The following is a 15,693-nucleotide window of genomic DNA, read 5'->3' on the forward strand; positions in this document are numbered from 1 at the left end:
AACATCAGTGCACATCCAGTGTTACCGGAGTGTAACAGAGGCAGTTCATGTGTTATGTAGATATTTATAAGTGTGTTACAGAGGGAATAAAAAGGTATAAACAGATGTCATGTTGTGGTTAAGATCAGATTGATGCATGACAGAAAGGGCTACTGTAGTTGCTGTTGACAGAAATCATTTATTCAATACATTTCAGAGACATACTGTACTTTTCACTTCAATTTAACTTAAGTTACTAGTTACTTTCATTGTTGGGAGAGTTACTTTAAAGATGTAATCCCATACAGTGAGTAAGTATGCCTGTTAACTAACCAGTGAGTAACCTAATTCATGTATATATATACAATATTAAAGTAAAATAACTGCATTATCTTACCAACACTATGTAAGACAAAACAAGTGAAAAGAACTAATTAAGAGATTGATGGTAAGTGTTATAAAACAACAGAACAATTTAACCTTTGAGAAGAAAATTATAAAGATAATAACAATAATGTGTGTATTTTTAAAATCCTGCTAAATAATCCCCATTTTTTACTGAATGTAACTGTAATCTGATTACATCTTTCTTTCTGTAACTGTAATGGATTACAGTTACCTTTTTTGTATGATGTTCAGATTAATATTTCTATTATTCCAATTAACAAATACATTTCCGGGGCTGATAATGTTTATAAAGCAGTTAAGATTAGCTCCACCTTTAGCAGTTTGAACATTAAACATTAAAATGATGTACCTATTAATACATAAATTATTATAATTCAAAAAATATATTGTTCTGAAATGTTCTGCACTGAAAATCTGAATCTGAAAATGTGAACACATGGCACTGTGTTATTGCCCACTTTTACTTAAGTACCTCTGCTGTTATTATGACTATTTTATGATGTGGTATAAAAAAGATCAGCATCCTTTATCAGGAACTAAATAAACACTTGAAGTGTAATATGTAAACTGCGTAGGTTCTCGCTATGAGGATTTTCTGTATGTTATTGGAGCCATGAAATAGACTGTTTCAGGTAAAAACCACCAGAATGTACTATCAGGTAGTTTAACCTCAGTTAGTTAGATATTTATAAGGATTAGCCACCTAAAAATATGGTTCAACAAATGCATTAATGTTGGTGCCATATCAGAAACATCAAAATTTAATTCTCCAACGGATCTGTAATGTTATTCCATCCATATAGGATGCATAGAAAAAACATTTTTCTCCCATAATTAGGACATTTTATATATATTTTTTTACGAGAGAACTACACCAGAAGGCTGCCGTCCTTATGGAAATATCACATCTCAGTTGAAATCATATACAGCCTTAATAACAAAGAGAGTGCAACTACAAAAGAGGTCATTTGGCATACGAATGAGAGGGCACACTTATTCCTAGGGAGCCAGTGGTTAAGTGACCACGTGCCCATGGTTGCTGACCCCTTGCCTAGCACATAGTTCATTAGAAAAAGCAACCGCTTTTATACACCCTTGTTATTTTTACCTGCATTTTACACAATCTGCCATCTGTAACGAATATCAAAGACAAAAGAAAAATGTCAGTACATTTCATTGTGTACAGTGTCAACACCTTGGAGTTTCGCACACAGCTCTTAAAAAAGCTGGTGCACACTCATTAAGTTGTTGACAGCTGTTTTCAACTGTGAAAACACACAAAATACAAATACACACATATTCCTGCCAGCACATTCTTACAGATACGGATTGGATTTTATTGGATCTGTGAACACAATTTGTCACATTTGTAGTTTCAGACGCAGCTTTAATCAGTTGAGGGCCGATTTATATCTTCCCTATTCACTTGTGATTCATCTTACAAAAAATGTATTCACCTGAAGTGTCTCCAAAACAGGAGGGCTGATATTAACACGTCCTCTCACTGAGCTAGAGTTGTTAGATAAGAATTAATTTGTCTCTGTTGTGCTTTCAGACGCAGGATGCTGTGTTTCGAAAGACGCTGTATTCCAACACCACCATCCTCATGAAGTGTAAGTAGTCTGAGCTCTTTGTCATGTAAATCTTTTTTAAACTTCCCTAAAACAGGAGTAGGGCTTTGCATAATTTATGCCAACAGTGATGGTGCCATTACCCCGGCTGCTTCACGCACGCACCTTAATAGATATCTTGAGATACAAAGTACAAAGATCAGTTGTCCAATAAGGTGGAATATTTACTGTAAGATATTCATTTACATACAAGCACATCCTTGTTGGTGTTTATTCTGCCACCTGTCAGGTTGTGACACAGCAACACGAGTACAACAGGTAAATGAGTTGTTTTGTAGAGGAGGGCCCTTTGATCAATTATCACTTGCTCAGTAGACACCACAGAAGAAGCACCAAGACAATTGGGTTTAACATTTAAATGTCAGCAGGACTGGCATTGTTGTGCTGACATTTACATCCCACGTGAATCTCACTGGCTGAACTCCAAACATTATGTATAGAGCTGGATGTCCCTGCAACCTGCATGGTAGAGTTTACTGGAAAACCTGCACAGGGAATCCTCTTGGCACTGTGAACAAAATTTCAGGATTTAAAATTAGGAATAATGTTGGAAAGTGTCTTATCTTCACCGCTCAGATGAATCTCGGTAGAAAAGTCTCCTCTTCTCTGAAACATGTTCTTCACAGAGCAATATATGCATCCTGTGTATTATTAAAGCACATTCCAGCTTCATGAATCTAAACATTCAATGCAATGCAACTTTAATCTCAGAGGCGACGTTTTTCAGTCTTGCTGATAAGATACTGTACCTGGCAGAGATAGAGCCCAACGCATCATAAACTGAAATCCCTGTAGCTAGCTAAAAATATTAGATTTCAGCATGTTAAAGGATTATTTTAACACCCTACGTCTAACAGAGAGGAAAAGGTGTATTGACAAACTCAATATTGTCAGTCTGTCTCAGTGTCCCTTCTCATTACCTTGCCTAAAGTGGGCGAGAAGTGAAATACTATGACATGTAATATCATAATTTAACCAGATTAAAACCAGGCCTGGCATAGTTTAGTTAGATTCGACCTCTACAGTTTACACATTTATGGATAGTCAATTTTTCCTGCTGGTGCCTCGTGTGTTATTTCCTGTATCCACATTTGTTTTCTTGTTTGGCTGCTTATAAAAACAGATTCCTGAGTTCTGCTGGTAGTGCACACCACCACACAGCAACTTTTAGCCATTATTCTATTTTGTGCTAGCAGACAGTGACAGGGAGGCACCTTCATCAATACAAAAGTCAGTGGAGAGCGATGAATTGTTTCCCCCTCCAGTGTGGGTAGGACGAAAATGTGCTCTGTCTTTTACAGCCTGGATTATAATATTTTTTAGCATATTTGCAACAGAGTTTGGTAGGGAAAAAAAATACAATCTATACACTATTCTCTCTAGGAGTTACTGCAGCATTCACCAGTCACAAAGGGAGACATCTGTAATACTGTAAATGAGGGAGAGAGACTGGTTTCTACTCCCACAGTAGCAGAAAATAGACCAGGATGCAATGCACCAATATGACGGGGAAATAACAGAAGTCACCTATTGAAATACAACTCAACATCTCAAATTAACATGTGATGATCTGGAACAGCTGGATGGACCTAAAGCCTTATAACTGTCTAATAATCCATCTGTTCTCTCTCTGCAGTCCAGGGTGACATAGGGTCATGTGATAGAAACCTGGCCTTTAACATCAGCTGGTACCTGCGCTCCTCTGTTTGCTACAATGAGGTCTTTAACACACCAGTGAGTATTCACTTGTGCCTGCTGATGTCTGAGTCTCATCTGTTTGTTTTGCCATGACTGTTACTATCACACACAGGTGCTGTAGACATGGTAGATAGAAATTAGTGTTTGAAAAGCAATAGCACTCAAAATCAAATCAGTTGTGTACGTGCCACTTTTGCCGCTTTTCACTCTTGGAAACTTCATGGACTTTTCAGTGTTTTGGCTTCACATTCAGCATCAATAATCTGTCAGTCAGAGCAGCTGGTGTGTCATCCCTGAAAGTGTTTTCATGGCCTTGGGCTCAGCTTCTGTCTTTGTGCCAGCGCTGGCTCTTTGTCCAGAGGCGTCTCAAACTCAGCTGCTGCTCTGGCTTTGATGTACTTCACCTTGTCGCTGTCGGTTTTGAAGCAGAGGGTCAAAAAGAGAGGATATATCAAGGTCACCTGTATGCCGATCAGGACATTTTTCATTCAGATGTGTGTTGAAATGTCAGCGTCTTCTTATGTCAGGCTAAAAAAATAAAAAATAGGTAAAAGACTGACAAGATGGGAGCAGCTGATATTGTTTTTTTGTTGGAAAGAGGAAGTCTTGAACACTTTCCTCAGGCCTTTGAATTTGAATTTATCTCCACTGTCCAAACAGAAAACACATGCTTAGTTACTTCTAGATCAAGTGTAACTTTGCTGTTTTCTATATGGGTTTTAACTATTAGAGGAGTCTATCAGTGTAGTGGGATGAGTTAGATCAAATGTATTTGGAGGACATGGTGATAAGAGCATTCTCAACATTCACTAGTTAGTTTAAAATCAATAGGAAGTCAGTTGGAACAGGTTAATGACTTACTTACTGCTTTTAAACTCCATATTTATGCTTATTTCATTACAACACCGCACATTTTATCATTTATTCTGAAATATCATGCAGTGTCATGTGTGGTTTTGGTGTTAGTTGTTGGGTGCAGTTGTTATTCACAACAGTCTTTATAAAAGAATCAACTGGATATATGAAACAACTACTGCCACATGTAGTTTCTAATAATCAGTATGTAAAGTGCATATTAGATATTTATGGTAAAAATGCACACATATATGAGTTATCCTTGGTATTGTTGTAACACTGTTCTCCATTAATTTAGTGTAAAGTTGCACCATCAGTAGAGTTGAAGAGAATTACTGACCTCTGTCCTCTGTAGGACAACAAAGCGATGAACATGTTCGGTATGGACCACATGTTGAAAGACGGCTGGAGCGGCTTCTACAGTCAGGGCTACATGTACTTCGACAACTGCTCCTCCCTCTTCTTACCAAAGGTTTGTGTCAAGACAAAGGCGTTGTCTTACAATGAATAGCAGTTAAACAAACAGAATTAATCACCACTGTGTACATAAGATTTACCTCATATGTCAGTTTGTCAGTGCAGCAGTCATCCAACGTCTGAATATTTCAGATAACTTCATAAAGATTTATTTGCTCTGTATTCTCATCTAGGTGTATTATGCAGACTTCAACCCATATCAGCCCCTCACCAGCCCAAAGGTGAGTCACTGATTGATTGACCATATTGTTTATAATATCTAATAACTAAATGTTTTGGGAATTTGTTTGTGTTGTCTGTTCACCTAAACACTATGTTGTTTGTTCTGTTTAGAGTGACCCATCGAATCAGAGCCTTATTTGGCCTGACAAGCCGGTAAGACGTGTTACTTTTAATGTAAATGTATGTTTCTATCATAGTTCATACGGAGACTACGGAGAGGTTGAAAGGCTGTGATGGGAATTTATATTCTGAACCACTTTTGTGTTGCCTTTGAATACTTTTTGTGTTCCTCATGATCAACAGGAACAGTTAGTGTGTTGGTCCAGTCCGGTTATAATACACTGCTAGTTTAGAATAACGCTCTGCTTATACGACAGAAAGGAGAAATGATCGAGCACTTCACCGAGCTGACAGTGGGCTATGCATCCACTGACTGTGGCTATAGTCATAATCACATTGACAGCTGTGCAGTCATAACGCAGTGTAGAGAACTAGTTCAACAAGCTTCTGCTAGTTATCTTGATATCAGTTGCTAAGGTAAAGCCTGAGTCAGCCTCAGCTGACTCTAGTCTCGTATTGCAAACCCAATTTGAACTCAAAGTAATGCCAAGTGACCCACAAGATGACAGAGTCATGTGTGGGTGTATATTTCTATTTCTAGTAGGTTATTTCTTATTCTACCATTTTATTTCTACCTAATTTCATTAAAAACCAACGTTGTACTGAATAACATTAGCACCAACTGGTGTGTTCAATGTTCACTGTAGCTTTACCTGCTCCGTGCTTGTAAAATGTAAGATAACGTCTTTCTCTCTCTGTGTGTTTCTCTGCAAAATGCTAAAATGGGTCACAGCAAAAGTTCTTGTTTTATTGTTTTAGTGGGTGCACATAAAAACTATTAATAAAACATAGCATTCCCCCTATGGGTTTTGCTCACAAACATCTTTTTACAGTACATCTATGCACTTTTCCCCTGCTTTACAAGTAGAATGCTTTTATTGTGAAGCAGCAGCAGTAGGAAGTGTTTGGTTTGTATGAGCAGTACCTGAAGAGTGTGAGGCTGATATCAGTCAGATCAAACATAAAAAAGTAACATTGGATTTACATGCTGAATTGTTTCCTTTGAATCAGTCATGTGTGATTAGGGAAATTTTGCATGCAACTGGCGGACTCCGCTGCTAAAGATGTAGACTATATAGAGTGGTTATTAGAGAATGTAAGTACATTAAATGGCTATTGTGCTGAAAAAATGCTGAACACAATTTAAGCTTGGTTTTATTTCATGAAAATCCTTATCCTTATAGCAATCCAAAGATTACTATAAATAAAAACTCTTATGATTATCTTTTTACAGGATATCAGTGCAGTGGCCAAAGCTTGGGAGGACAGTCCATATCTGTTCATAGTGAAGGTGCAGCCTTTGTTCCGCGGAGTTGAGGATGAAGATATCGGAGCAGAACAGCTCAACTTTGCTTTCACAAGTGAGAAACAACACAATTTCAATTCAGAATCTCTCACATTTACTTACTAGATAAACTGGTAAAGATAAAAGGAATACAACATGTAATTTCCTTCCATTTCTTTCCTCAGTGAAAGTTGAGATGAAAGGACCACATGACTATTCTTCTCCAGCAGACTGGCCCCTGATGATGGTATGCCATGTTAATTATATAATGGGAGAGTTGTTAAATCTAAAAAAAAGTTTCAAACACAAATTTTATGGTCACGACTAAACCAGAAACAGAAATTGTATGAATAAACGACTTTAAAGTCTGGGGCAAACAGACCTTTTAGCCGTAATAGTTTTCAAATTGAAACATACATAATATTTAACAAACAAAATCTAAACACAAGATCCAACTTGTTTCTGAAGCTTCTAATTAACATGTGATTTAAAATAAAGCTCACCACTTTTCTCTCCCTCCTGTCCATCGCAGTTCTTCATGATCATGTGCATTGTGTATGTGCTGTTCGGGGCTCTCTGGCTCTTCTGGTGCGCCTGCTATTGGAGGGACCTGCTGCGGATCCAGTTCTGGATTGGCGCTGTCATCATCCTCGGCATGCTTGAAAAAGCTGTGTTTTACTCAGAATACCAGAGCATCCGTTACAAAGGAGACTACGGTCAGTTGATCTTTTTGCATTTGCTTATCTGTGGAATAATGTTTTTTCTCTGTACTGTTCTGTCTGTTGTAATCATCTTTTTGTTTGTGTGTCGTCACAGTTCAAGGTGCTGTAATATTTGCTGAGCTGCTCTCTGCGCTCAAAAGATCTCTAGCCCGAATCCTGGTCCTCATTGTCAGTCTTGGCTATGGCATAGTCAAGTAAGTTTGGGCTTTTAAAACTGCCTTTTTTTAGATTTACCGTACTACTCTCATTTTAATCATTTGTCAGTATAATGAAGAGTTTTCCCCTGTCTTGTATAGGCCCAGGTTGGGTACCACAGTGCACCAGCTGGTAGCTGTTGGGCTTCTCTACCTGCTCTTCTCCTCTGTGGAAGGTGTGCTAAGAGTGACAGGTGTAAGTACCAATTATCAATCAACTCCACAACCCAACAGCTATCATTTTCAGTATTTACTAGTGACAAGTGACAGATGTCCCGTGTGACAGTTTAAGACGTATCCAATTATCAGGTGCCTCGAGCAGCCTAAACACAGACAATGATATGCAGATACTTTAAAGCATGCTAATAATATACTTATACTATATATGCTATTCTGACATATTGGTTTTCTCTTATTAAACCATGGTTGTTAAAGTTGACCTGACTGGATACTGGTGCATTTACAGTGCAACCAAACAAACTCTTGTTGTTTTTAATGATGAAATCATTTGATAATCTGACTTTTCCTTCATGCTGTGATTTAATTTCATGCTGCACAAGGTGTAAGTCAGCGCTAATGACAAATACTTTGCATTTTTGTGACTGCTTTACAATAAAAGCAACCCCCTGCTCTAGTAGTTGAAAGCTTTTATTGTATTAATGTATTGAAGCAGCAGCAGAAGGAAATGTTCGACTTGTATTAGCAGTAACTAAAGAGTGTGAAGCTGATATCAGCGTGATCAAATTAAAAAAAGTTACATTGGATTTACATGCTGCATCGTTTCCTCTGAATCCCTCGAGTTTATTTAGATAAATTATGCATGCACCTATAGTATAGTATTGTATAGAGTGGTTATTAAAGAATGTAAGTACATTAAATGGATATTGCAGAAAAATGCTGAAAATAATGTCATGAAAATCTTAAGGATTACAACTTAAAGGCAGCACTCTGCACAGTTGCAGTCTGTTAGCTTTAGATGGCAGTGAGAGGTAACTGTTTTGAAACAGAGATTGTGTTAAGTGGAATCAATAGTCTGCACATGACACAATAATCTATATCAACCAAACCACACAGTGGAGATTTACTGTATCTCGAAATATACCAAATGGATGAGAGAGAGAAAAGATTTAGCACCAAGTCTGGCTTTCTCTGAGAGGCACACTCTCTTGTTTAGGAGACCATTTCTATTTCACTTCCAACCCTTAAATCATAATTTTCTGTGGCTACAGATGAATTTCATTCAGACAAATATAACAAACCCGCTGCATTTCAACTAGCGCAGATAGGACATTATCTGATGCAGCCTCCACAGGCTGATTGAGGATAATAGTGGTGGTGTATTTTTACATAAAAATCTTGCCTGGCGCAGCTTTCAAAGCACTCTGTGTAAATAAATTTGATTTGAGCAGAGGAGGCGATGGAGAGAGAAGGTTACACAGGGATTCGGTCTCTGGGAGGCAGACAAGTGATGATAATAGGGAATGACGAATTTGATCTACGAGTGATATTCAAAAGCAGCCAAAGACACTGCAGCAAGTTCAGAAAGTCATGAAAGCACAAAGTTATACGAACAAACATGAGATAAGAAAGGCAGTAAGAATAATGGAGAGAGCTTGTGTAGTTTGGTGATAGATGTGTTTTGTCAGGAGACAACTGCAAGAGAGGGGAGACTTAAATCTTCACCAGCTTTTAACACAAGCTTATCTTATGTTTAAAAGAGAACTGTGAATTCCCTTATGACTAAGTAATTCTTCTCTCTCTCTCTTATGTTCACACACACACACACACACACACACACACACACACTCTTTGCTGCCGTCCTCTAGGCTCATGTTTTGCCACGTTTGTAAAATTTGACTCTTGTCTTCTTTTTCCAGGGTTTCTATGGGACGGTTGCCCTGGTGGCTAATCTCAGCCTCTCCCTTATTGACTCCTGTGTCATGTGGTGGATATCCTTTTCCCAAACAGCCAAAGCAGCTTCTCAGTGCTGATCAGAATTTGCATTTTCCAAAGCGTTGCAGATATATGCTTTTGATTAAATCGTGTAATTTGAATGTATACACGGTATGTTCTCCTTAATTTGCATCTACATTTTCATCAGTCTGTCTCAAACCACTCGTCTCCTGAAGCTCCGCAGAAACGTAGTGAAACTCTCTTTGTATCAGCACTTCACCAACACTCTCATCTTCTCTGTTGTCGGTGAGTAGCGACTGCTCTAAGATGGATTGCCTCTTAGTATAGTTGTACCTCAGTTCAGAAACAGCTGCTTCATTATGATCAGTTTAAGGGGAACCTCGCAGATTTAACACACCGACCGTTTGTTTATAAGTGTTGGGGAGTGCTATTGCATATGTGAGGAAAGTTGTATAAAACTTTTTGTGGCTCTAGAGGGAACAATTTCAGTTTGAAAATGAAAAACATCTGAGGGTGTGGCGTTAAAAAGAAGTGAGCTTACCAGCCTGCCTGAGGCCAGCGACTCGAGGATAAATTAGCCACTACTAGAATAACACACCCCAATCTCTTCGCTTGTATTATTAATTTGTGCTATGGGTGTAGATGGCAGGTTTTGACAGGTAAGAAGAATGTGTGGAATTAAAAAGACAATATCTATGGCTCTGCTGCACCGTCGTTTATTATATTGTCCATCAGGAGTGCAATGCTAAATTGGTTGAGAGCTCTTTTAACAGCATCTGAAACTGAAATAAGACATCTTTCAGTTTCTATTTTTCTGTATGGATTAAACAAAGGAGATATAATGCATTAATTAGTGGGCTTTAGGGGTGCTTGTAGGCAGATTTTGTTAGCTGTGGTCAGAGCCCGGCTAGCTGATTTCCATATTTCCAGGCTATGCTGACTGGCTGCTGTTTACTACCGTACAGACTCTTTGCAAGAAAGCGAATAACCATATGAGCTATTCCTTTAACATGTCCTGTACTGTTTCAATATGTGTTTTTCATTTATTAAACTATGTAAATGCATTTGTATATTTGCCCTTTTGATTGAGGTGACTTCTCATCATCATTTCATGGGCTGTTTCTGATTTGCATATTGTTTACAGACATCAAAGTGATGCTGTTGTTTACTTGTGTCCACAGCCTCCATCATATTCATCATCTGGACCACCAAGGTCTTCAAGCTGGTCGACTGCCAGACGGTCAGTTTGTTTTCTGTTATTGATTGATTATTGTATTGTGTTTCAGTCCCGTTCCTTCATGAGGTTTTCCGTTTCTTGTTTATACAGAGATGAAACGTGAACTCGCCTTTCAACCTGATAACATCCATCTCTGTGTTGACTCCTTTCTATTTTTATCCTTTTCCACTTTTATCCTTTCCCCAGGGTTGGAGGGACTTGTGGGTAGACGATGCCTTCTGGCGTCTCCTGTTCTCCACCATTCTGCTGGTGATCATGGTGCTGCTGCGGCCCTCTGCCAACAGCCAGAGGTCAGAGAGTCAGTCTGGAGCTAGGCCTGATGCCGGAGCCCCAAACCATGTCTGTCCTTTATAGTTGCCAGTTGGTGTATTTCATTTTCAGTTCTCTTCTCACTCAGGTTCTCCCATTCTCCTCTGATTGATGACGATGATGAAGAGGAGGAGGCCAAGGAGCCCATGCTGAATGAAGCTTTTGGTAAGACTTATCTTTCTCCTGCTTTTCATGTCGATAGGAGCCAATAATTTATTATTATTCAGAACACCTGCATCAGACAGTGTTTTAGAAAACAAATACATGTGGTGGGCTGTTGCGTTAGTACAGTTTAGATTCCCTGACAACCAGAGAAATACTGTTTTAAATTGATTCTTTCAACATCTAAATCTTGTCCTATAGCAGCCAGATGTGTTGCTAATGTTTTCTATAAAGCAAGAGGCTCCATTATGAAATTACGGTATGAAATTACCCAGATCTTTTGTATAAGCTTCTGCATTGTGGCGCCCATAGAGCAAGCGCCGGCCGAGAGATAATGTATTTATGCTCGAATCCAGTATCCAGTAAAAGCTAGCATTACTAGAGCTCATATTTGTATATAAATATAGATATCCGCTGCTTTTCTGAATTTGATTTGAAGGCCAAAAGCCAGGTTTAGATTTAGGTGAACTGACTGGATGCTTCTTGATGTACAACCCAGTGTTTAAATAGTGTAGTGTAGATCCCAGAGCCATAAGAACTGCAGGGATAAAGATAAGAGTTTTCCTCGTGTTTGTCACATCAACACACTGAATGTGGAAACACTTAAGTCACAGTCTGTTCTGATGGTGTCTTAATTGCTCCATATTTAAGTATTATTTTCTGTTAGTGCCAGCAATGTTCTCCAGTTTAACCGCAAAGCTTCAATTCATTTTTGTCCTCTGTCACAAACAAAATAATCTAAGTCTGCTCACAACTGACCTCAGATCCAATAAAGATGACCTTGTCAATGGTTGTGTTGTATAACCCTGTGCTACTGAGGCCACGACGAAGAAATGTTCATCTTATAATCATATAATGGTATAAATAGAAAATGTAATAACCTAGTTTTGTTATAATCGTATTATTGGACAAGAGACTTCTATGTGATTTTAATTGGCTTATCTTTTTTTTTTTTAGAAGGAATGAAGATGAGAGGCTCAAAGCCTGACTCTAATGGGTCCCAGAAACTGTTGAGTAAAGAGGTGGGTTTAATGTCTTCTGTCAACATCTCTCATCTTTTAGCCATTAATTGTTCTTCACACATAATTCAACATTTTTTTTCTATTTCTAAACTGCTTTTGCCAGGATGAAGACCTAAAATGGGTCGAGGAGAACATTCCTACAACTGTAGCTGATGTGTAAGTCAATTAAAATGCTAGACGCTTGGCAGTCTCAAGGCTGCTTTGATAATACCTTAATAACAGCTTCACATTAGAGTGTTTCGCTATAAAAATACAGTTTTACTCTACCTGGAATGTGTGAGAGAAAGGTATTAGCTTAAAACTGTAATCCTTAATATGACATATTGTCTCAGCTTATGATGTAAGTGTATTAATGTAGCTTAGACTAGAAAGATGTACTCTTAATATTCAGATAGCAACACCTTTGAAGCACAAACCAGCTATATAGAATATCTTAAAATGTTGTTTGACCCAAGCCTGAACTGTGTGAATACATTCACAGCCTCTTTCTCTGCTTCTTTCCTCTATACAGAGCTCTCCCTGTTATGCTAGATGAAGAAGAGGTAAAGGGTTCTTTTACTCTCCCCCCCGCTAGTCCCATGATTTCTATATAAAATGCTCCTGGTTATTACTGTACATGCATTAATCTGTGTTCTCTGTTTCCAGGAAATCCTGAAAAACAAGATGGAGCGATCCAAAATGGAGTAGAAGTAAATGCGATGGGGTGATGTGAGAATGAAAAGAAGGCAATTTCACTGAGGCAGCAATGAATGCGTCCTGAGTGATCGGATTACCAAAAAATGTGGGCGAAGCCAACTGTTCTCTCCAGACACTTTACTTTTTTAGTTTTATTTCACAGGTATTGTGTAACTCTACGATAAGCTCAAAGAAGCATGAATAGTGTGTTTATATTAAGTGACTGTGCCACTCGTGGTTGGAAGGGTTGGCTGTTGATGTCAAGATCGGCATTGTGGGAGGGGGTGAAATTGAAGCAACTGAGCACTTTGATGAATGTTTTATTTGTTTCAAAGATGTTTCTTCTCAAATACCGCCCAAATCAAGCAGAAAGTGGGCATTTTTACACAACGCCCTTGTGAAAAATAGAATATTTATCAAAATCCTGTCCTGGGGTTTTAGACTAATACAATATTTAAGGAGGCGTGTGGTTTTTCTTGAGCACTGGGGATGCAAGATGAAAAGATTTCACTGCCCGCTTCAAATTGCAGAAGTTCCCACGGCGCCAAATTGGTTAAATTTGAAGGCCTGTGAGGACTGATTTCTAATGATTGAAGTACAAATCATAATGCTTGGCGATTGTCTGAGCCAAGAAATCAGATGATGGTACGAATGGAGGGGAAAACACATGCTGAAAACACCCAAGTTATTGTGCATAATGAGGTTATATTTAACACAGTGATGGACACTTCAGAGGTGTGCTGTGCTATAAAATACAGATAAAAAAAAAAGTGTTTTCAGCATGTGTTTTATTGCGTTAAATATTTAATGGGTCACATAATGAAATATATTAAATAATATTGAAATGAGCAAATATATGGTATGATTAACCATTTAGCCAGATAACTAAAAAACAATGTTTCAATGCTTTTATCTAACCAGTAAAGATTCCATGAGCTCATTTCTTGTAGCTGCACCAATAAGTTATATATATGTCTTATTGTTAATACATAACTAACACTTTGTTGTCTGGCTAATTGAGTAATCCTGAGAATAGAAATAAATAAGCTACTGTTACTCTGTAAACACGGCTGCATCAGTGAATATTGATACTTGAAGCATATCACATTTGTCAGGGTACAACGTGCTACATCTGTTGTTTTTGGGGATTCTTGTGTTTTCTGGGCTGAGAGGATGTAATGACCCTCTTGGTCATGAAGGCGTTAAACCGGATCACTTCTCTGAGATGTCATCTTTACACAGAACAGTTCAACCAGATAAAAATGCGTCTCTAATATTGGTGATTTTTAAGCTTCTCACAAACGAAAGACTCAGCGAGCGGGGAAAATGTACGACACTCGTACTAAAACATTTTCCAGACCCGTTTTTAAGCAGGAGTCATGAGTCTAAAATTAAGGATGTTTATTATGAGCACTAGAAAGCTTTTCACTTAACAGGAATGATTTAGGTCCACTTCATGTTGTTGTCACCGAAGTGAAAACCTTTTTATTATTTTGTTAGCTACTGAATCTCAGAATCCATTTAAAAGCCTCACGGAGGTGGTGTGGTTTACTGTATGTATGTAATCGTATCTCACTCCCTCCACTAATTAGGCCAGAGTTTTATTAGTATTTATTAAAGTGTTATTTTAAGGTCCTCACCCAAATTCAGTAGCACAGGATAGTTTTAAAAAAAATGTATACGCTAAATTTCATTTCACTTCAATAAGAGATTCCTTTGGGGCTATCCCATTCACACTGCTAAATAATGTCACTTTATCTGGCAGAATTATATCCCCGTCCTTATGCAATCTACTGCAGTATGTGTGGATATTCTAAATTTCTTTATTTATGTTTTTTTTTTATATTTATCCGAGTTGTTGAGGATATTTCATTTTAGAGATACACTAAAGCCCAATTTCTGGATGTGAGTCTGCATTGTCATGTGAAGCTGATGATATTGTATGGCTTTTTGCGTATGTCCTGCAAATAAAATTTTTATTAAAACATGGTTACAGTGTTGGATTTGTGTGCATTTAGGACAAATGTTTTTAATACTTTTTACATTTACACATATTGTCTTGTTTACAGAAGGAACCGAGAATGCTTTTTAGTGCTTAGAGATGCTTGACAAAAACATCATGATCTTCAAAAAATGAGCTGCAACATTAAACTGATTTTAAAAAAGCAAAACAACACATGTATGGAAAAATATATACTAAACTAAAATAATACTGAAACAGCAACACAAAATTACGTCTAATCAGGAATTGAAACAAGTATTTTTATAATATTTATCATTTCTAATAATATATTAATAATTTTATAATAAAATGTAAATATTTAGAGATTATTTTATGCACTTCAGTGTCTTAAAATTAAATAACTGATTAAAAAACTGGAGGCAGAAGTGTACTAAACTCGACATCTATGCATATATTGTTTGGCCAAAAATAATGAAATAATTTAACTAAATTTCCCCTTGTTTGTCTTCAAAAAATAATAAAAAGTTAAAATAAGTTAATTGTGTTAACCTTATTCAACAAATTTATTTTAGTACATACAGGTGAAAAATATTAAATTCTCTAATATTTTCATCCTCATTATTTATTTAATGTACTATTATTTCTTTATTTAATGTACTATTATTTCTTTATTTAATGTACTATTATTTATTTATTTAATGTACTATTATTTCTTTATTTTATTTATTATTTATTTATTTAGTTCATGATTATTTATTTTCTTCTTTTCCCCAATAAAACACTTATTATTTTATTGTTATTATTAATAACGTAATTTTCG

At 37.2% G+C, this 15,693-nt stretch overlaps 1 protein-coding gene across 2 annotated transcripts; it reads left to right on the forward strand.

The window, feature by feature from the left end:
- Nucleotides 1–1,942: 1,942 nt before the first annotated feature.
- LOC118336996 (transmembrane protein 87A-like) lies at nucleotides 1,943–14,900 on the forward strand (the record flags this gene model as incomplete). Of its 2 annotated transcripts, none has more annotated exon segments than XM_035673788.1 (19): nucleotides 1,943–2,000; nucleotides 3,655–3,752; nucleotides 4,927–5,043; nucleotides 5,222–5,269; nucleotides 5,382–5,423; nucleotides 6,625–6,751; nucleotides 6,861–6,922; nucleotides 7,208–7,391; nucleotides 7,492–7,591; nucleotides 7,694–7,787; nucleotides 9,469–9,540; nucleotides 9,682–9,790; nucleotides 10,687–10,745; nucleotides 10,929–11,032; nucleotides 11,140–11,216; nucleotides 12,171–12,235; nucleotides 12,339–12,391; nucleotides 12,747–12,777; nucleotides 12,881–14,900. In XM_035673788.1, coding segments are annotated over 19 exon segments (1,542 nt in total), but the record flags the coding sequence as incomplete, so codon positions are not given.
- Between the last annotated feature and the right edge of the window lie 793 nt (nucleotides 14,901–15,693).

The sequence above is a fragment of the Morone saxatilis genome, unplaced genomic scaffold, assembly GCF_004916995.1.
Source record: "Morone saxatilis isolate NCDOM2014 unplaced genomic scaffold, NCSU_SB_2.0 Contig3, whole genome shotgun sequence".
Classification (NCBI taxonomy): Eukaryota; Metazoa; Chordata; class Actinopteri; family Moronidae; genus Morone; species Morone saxatilis.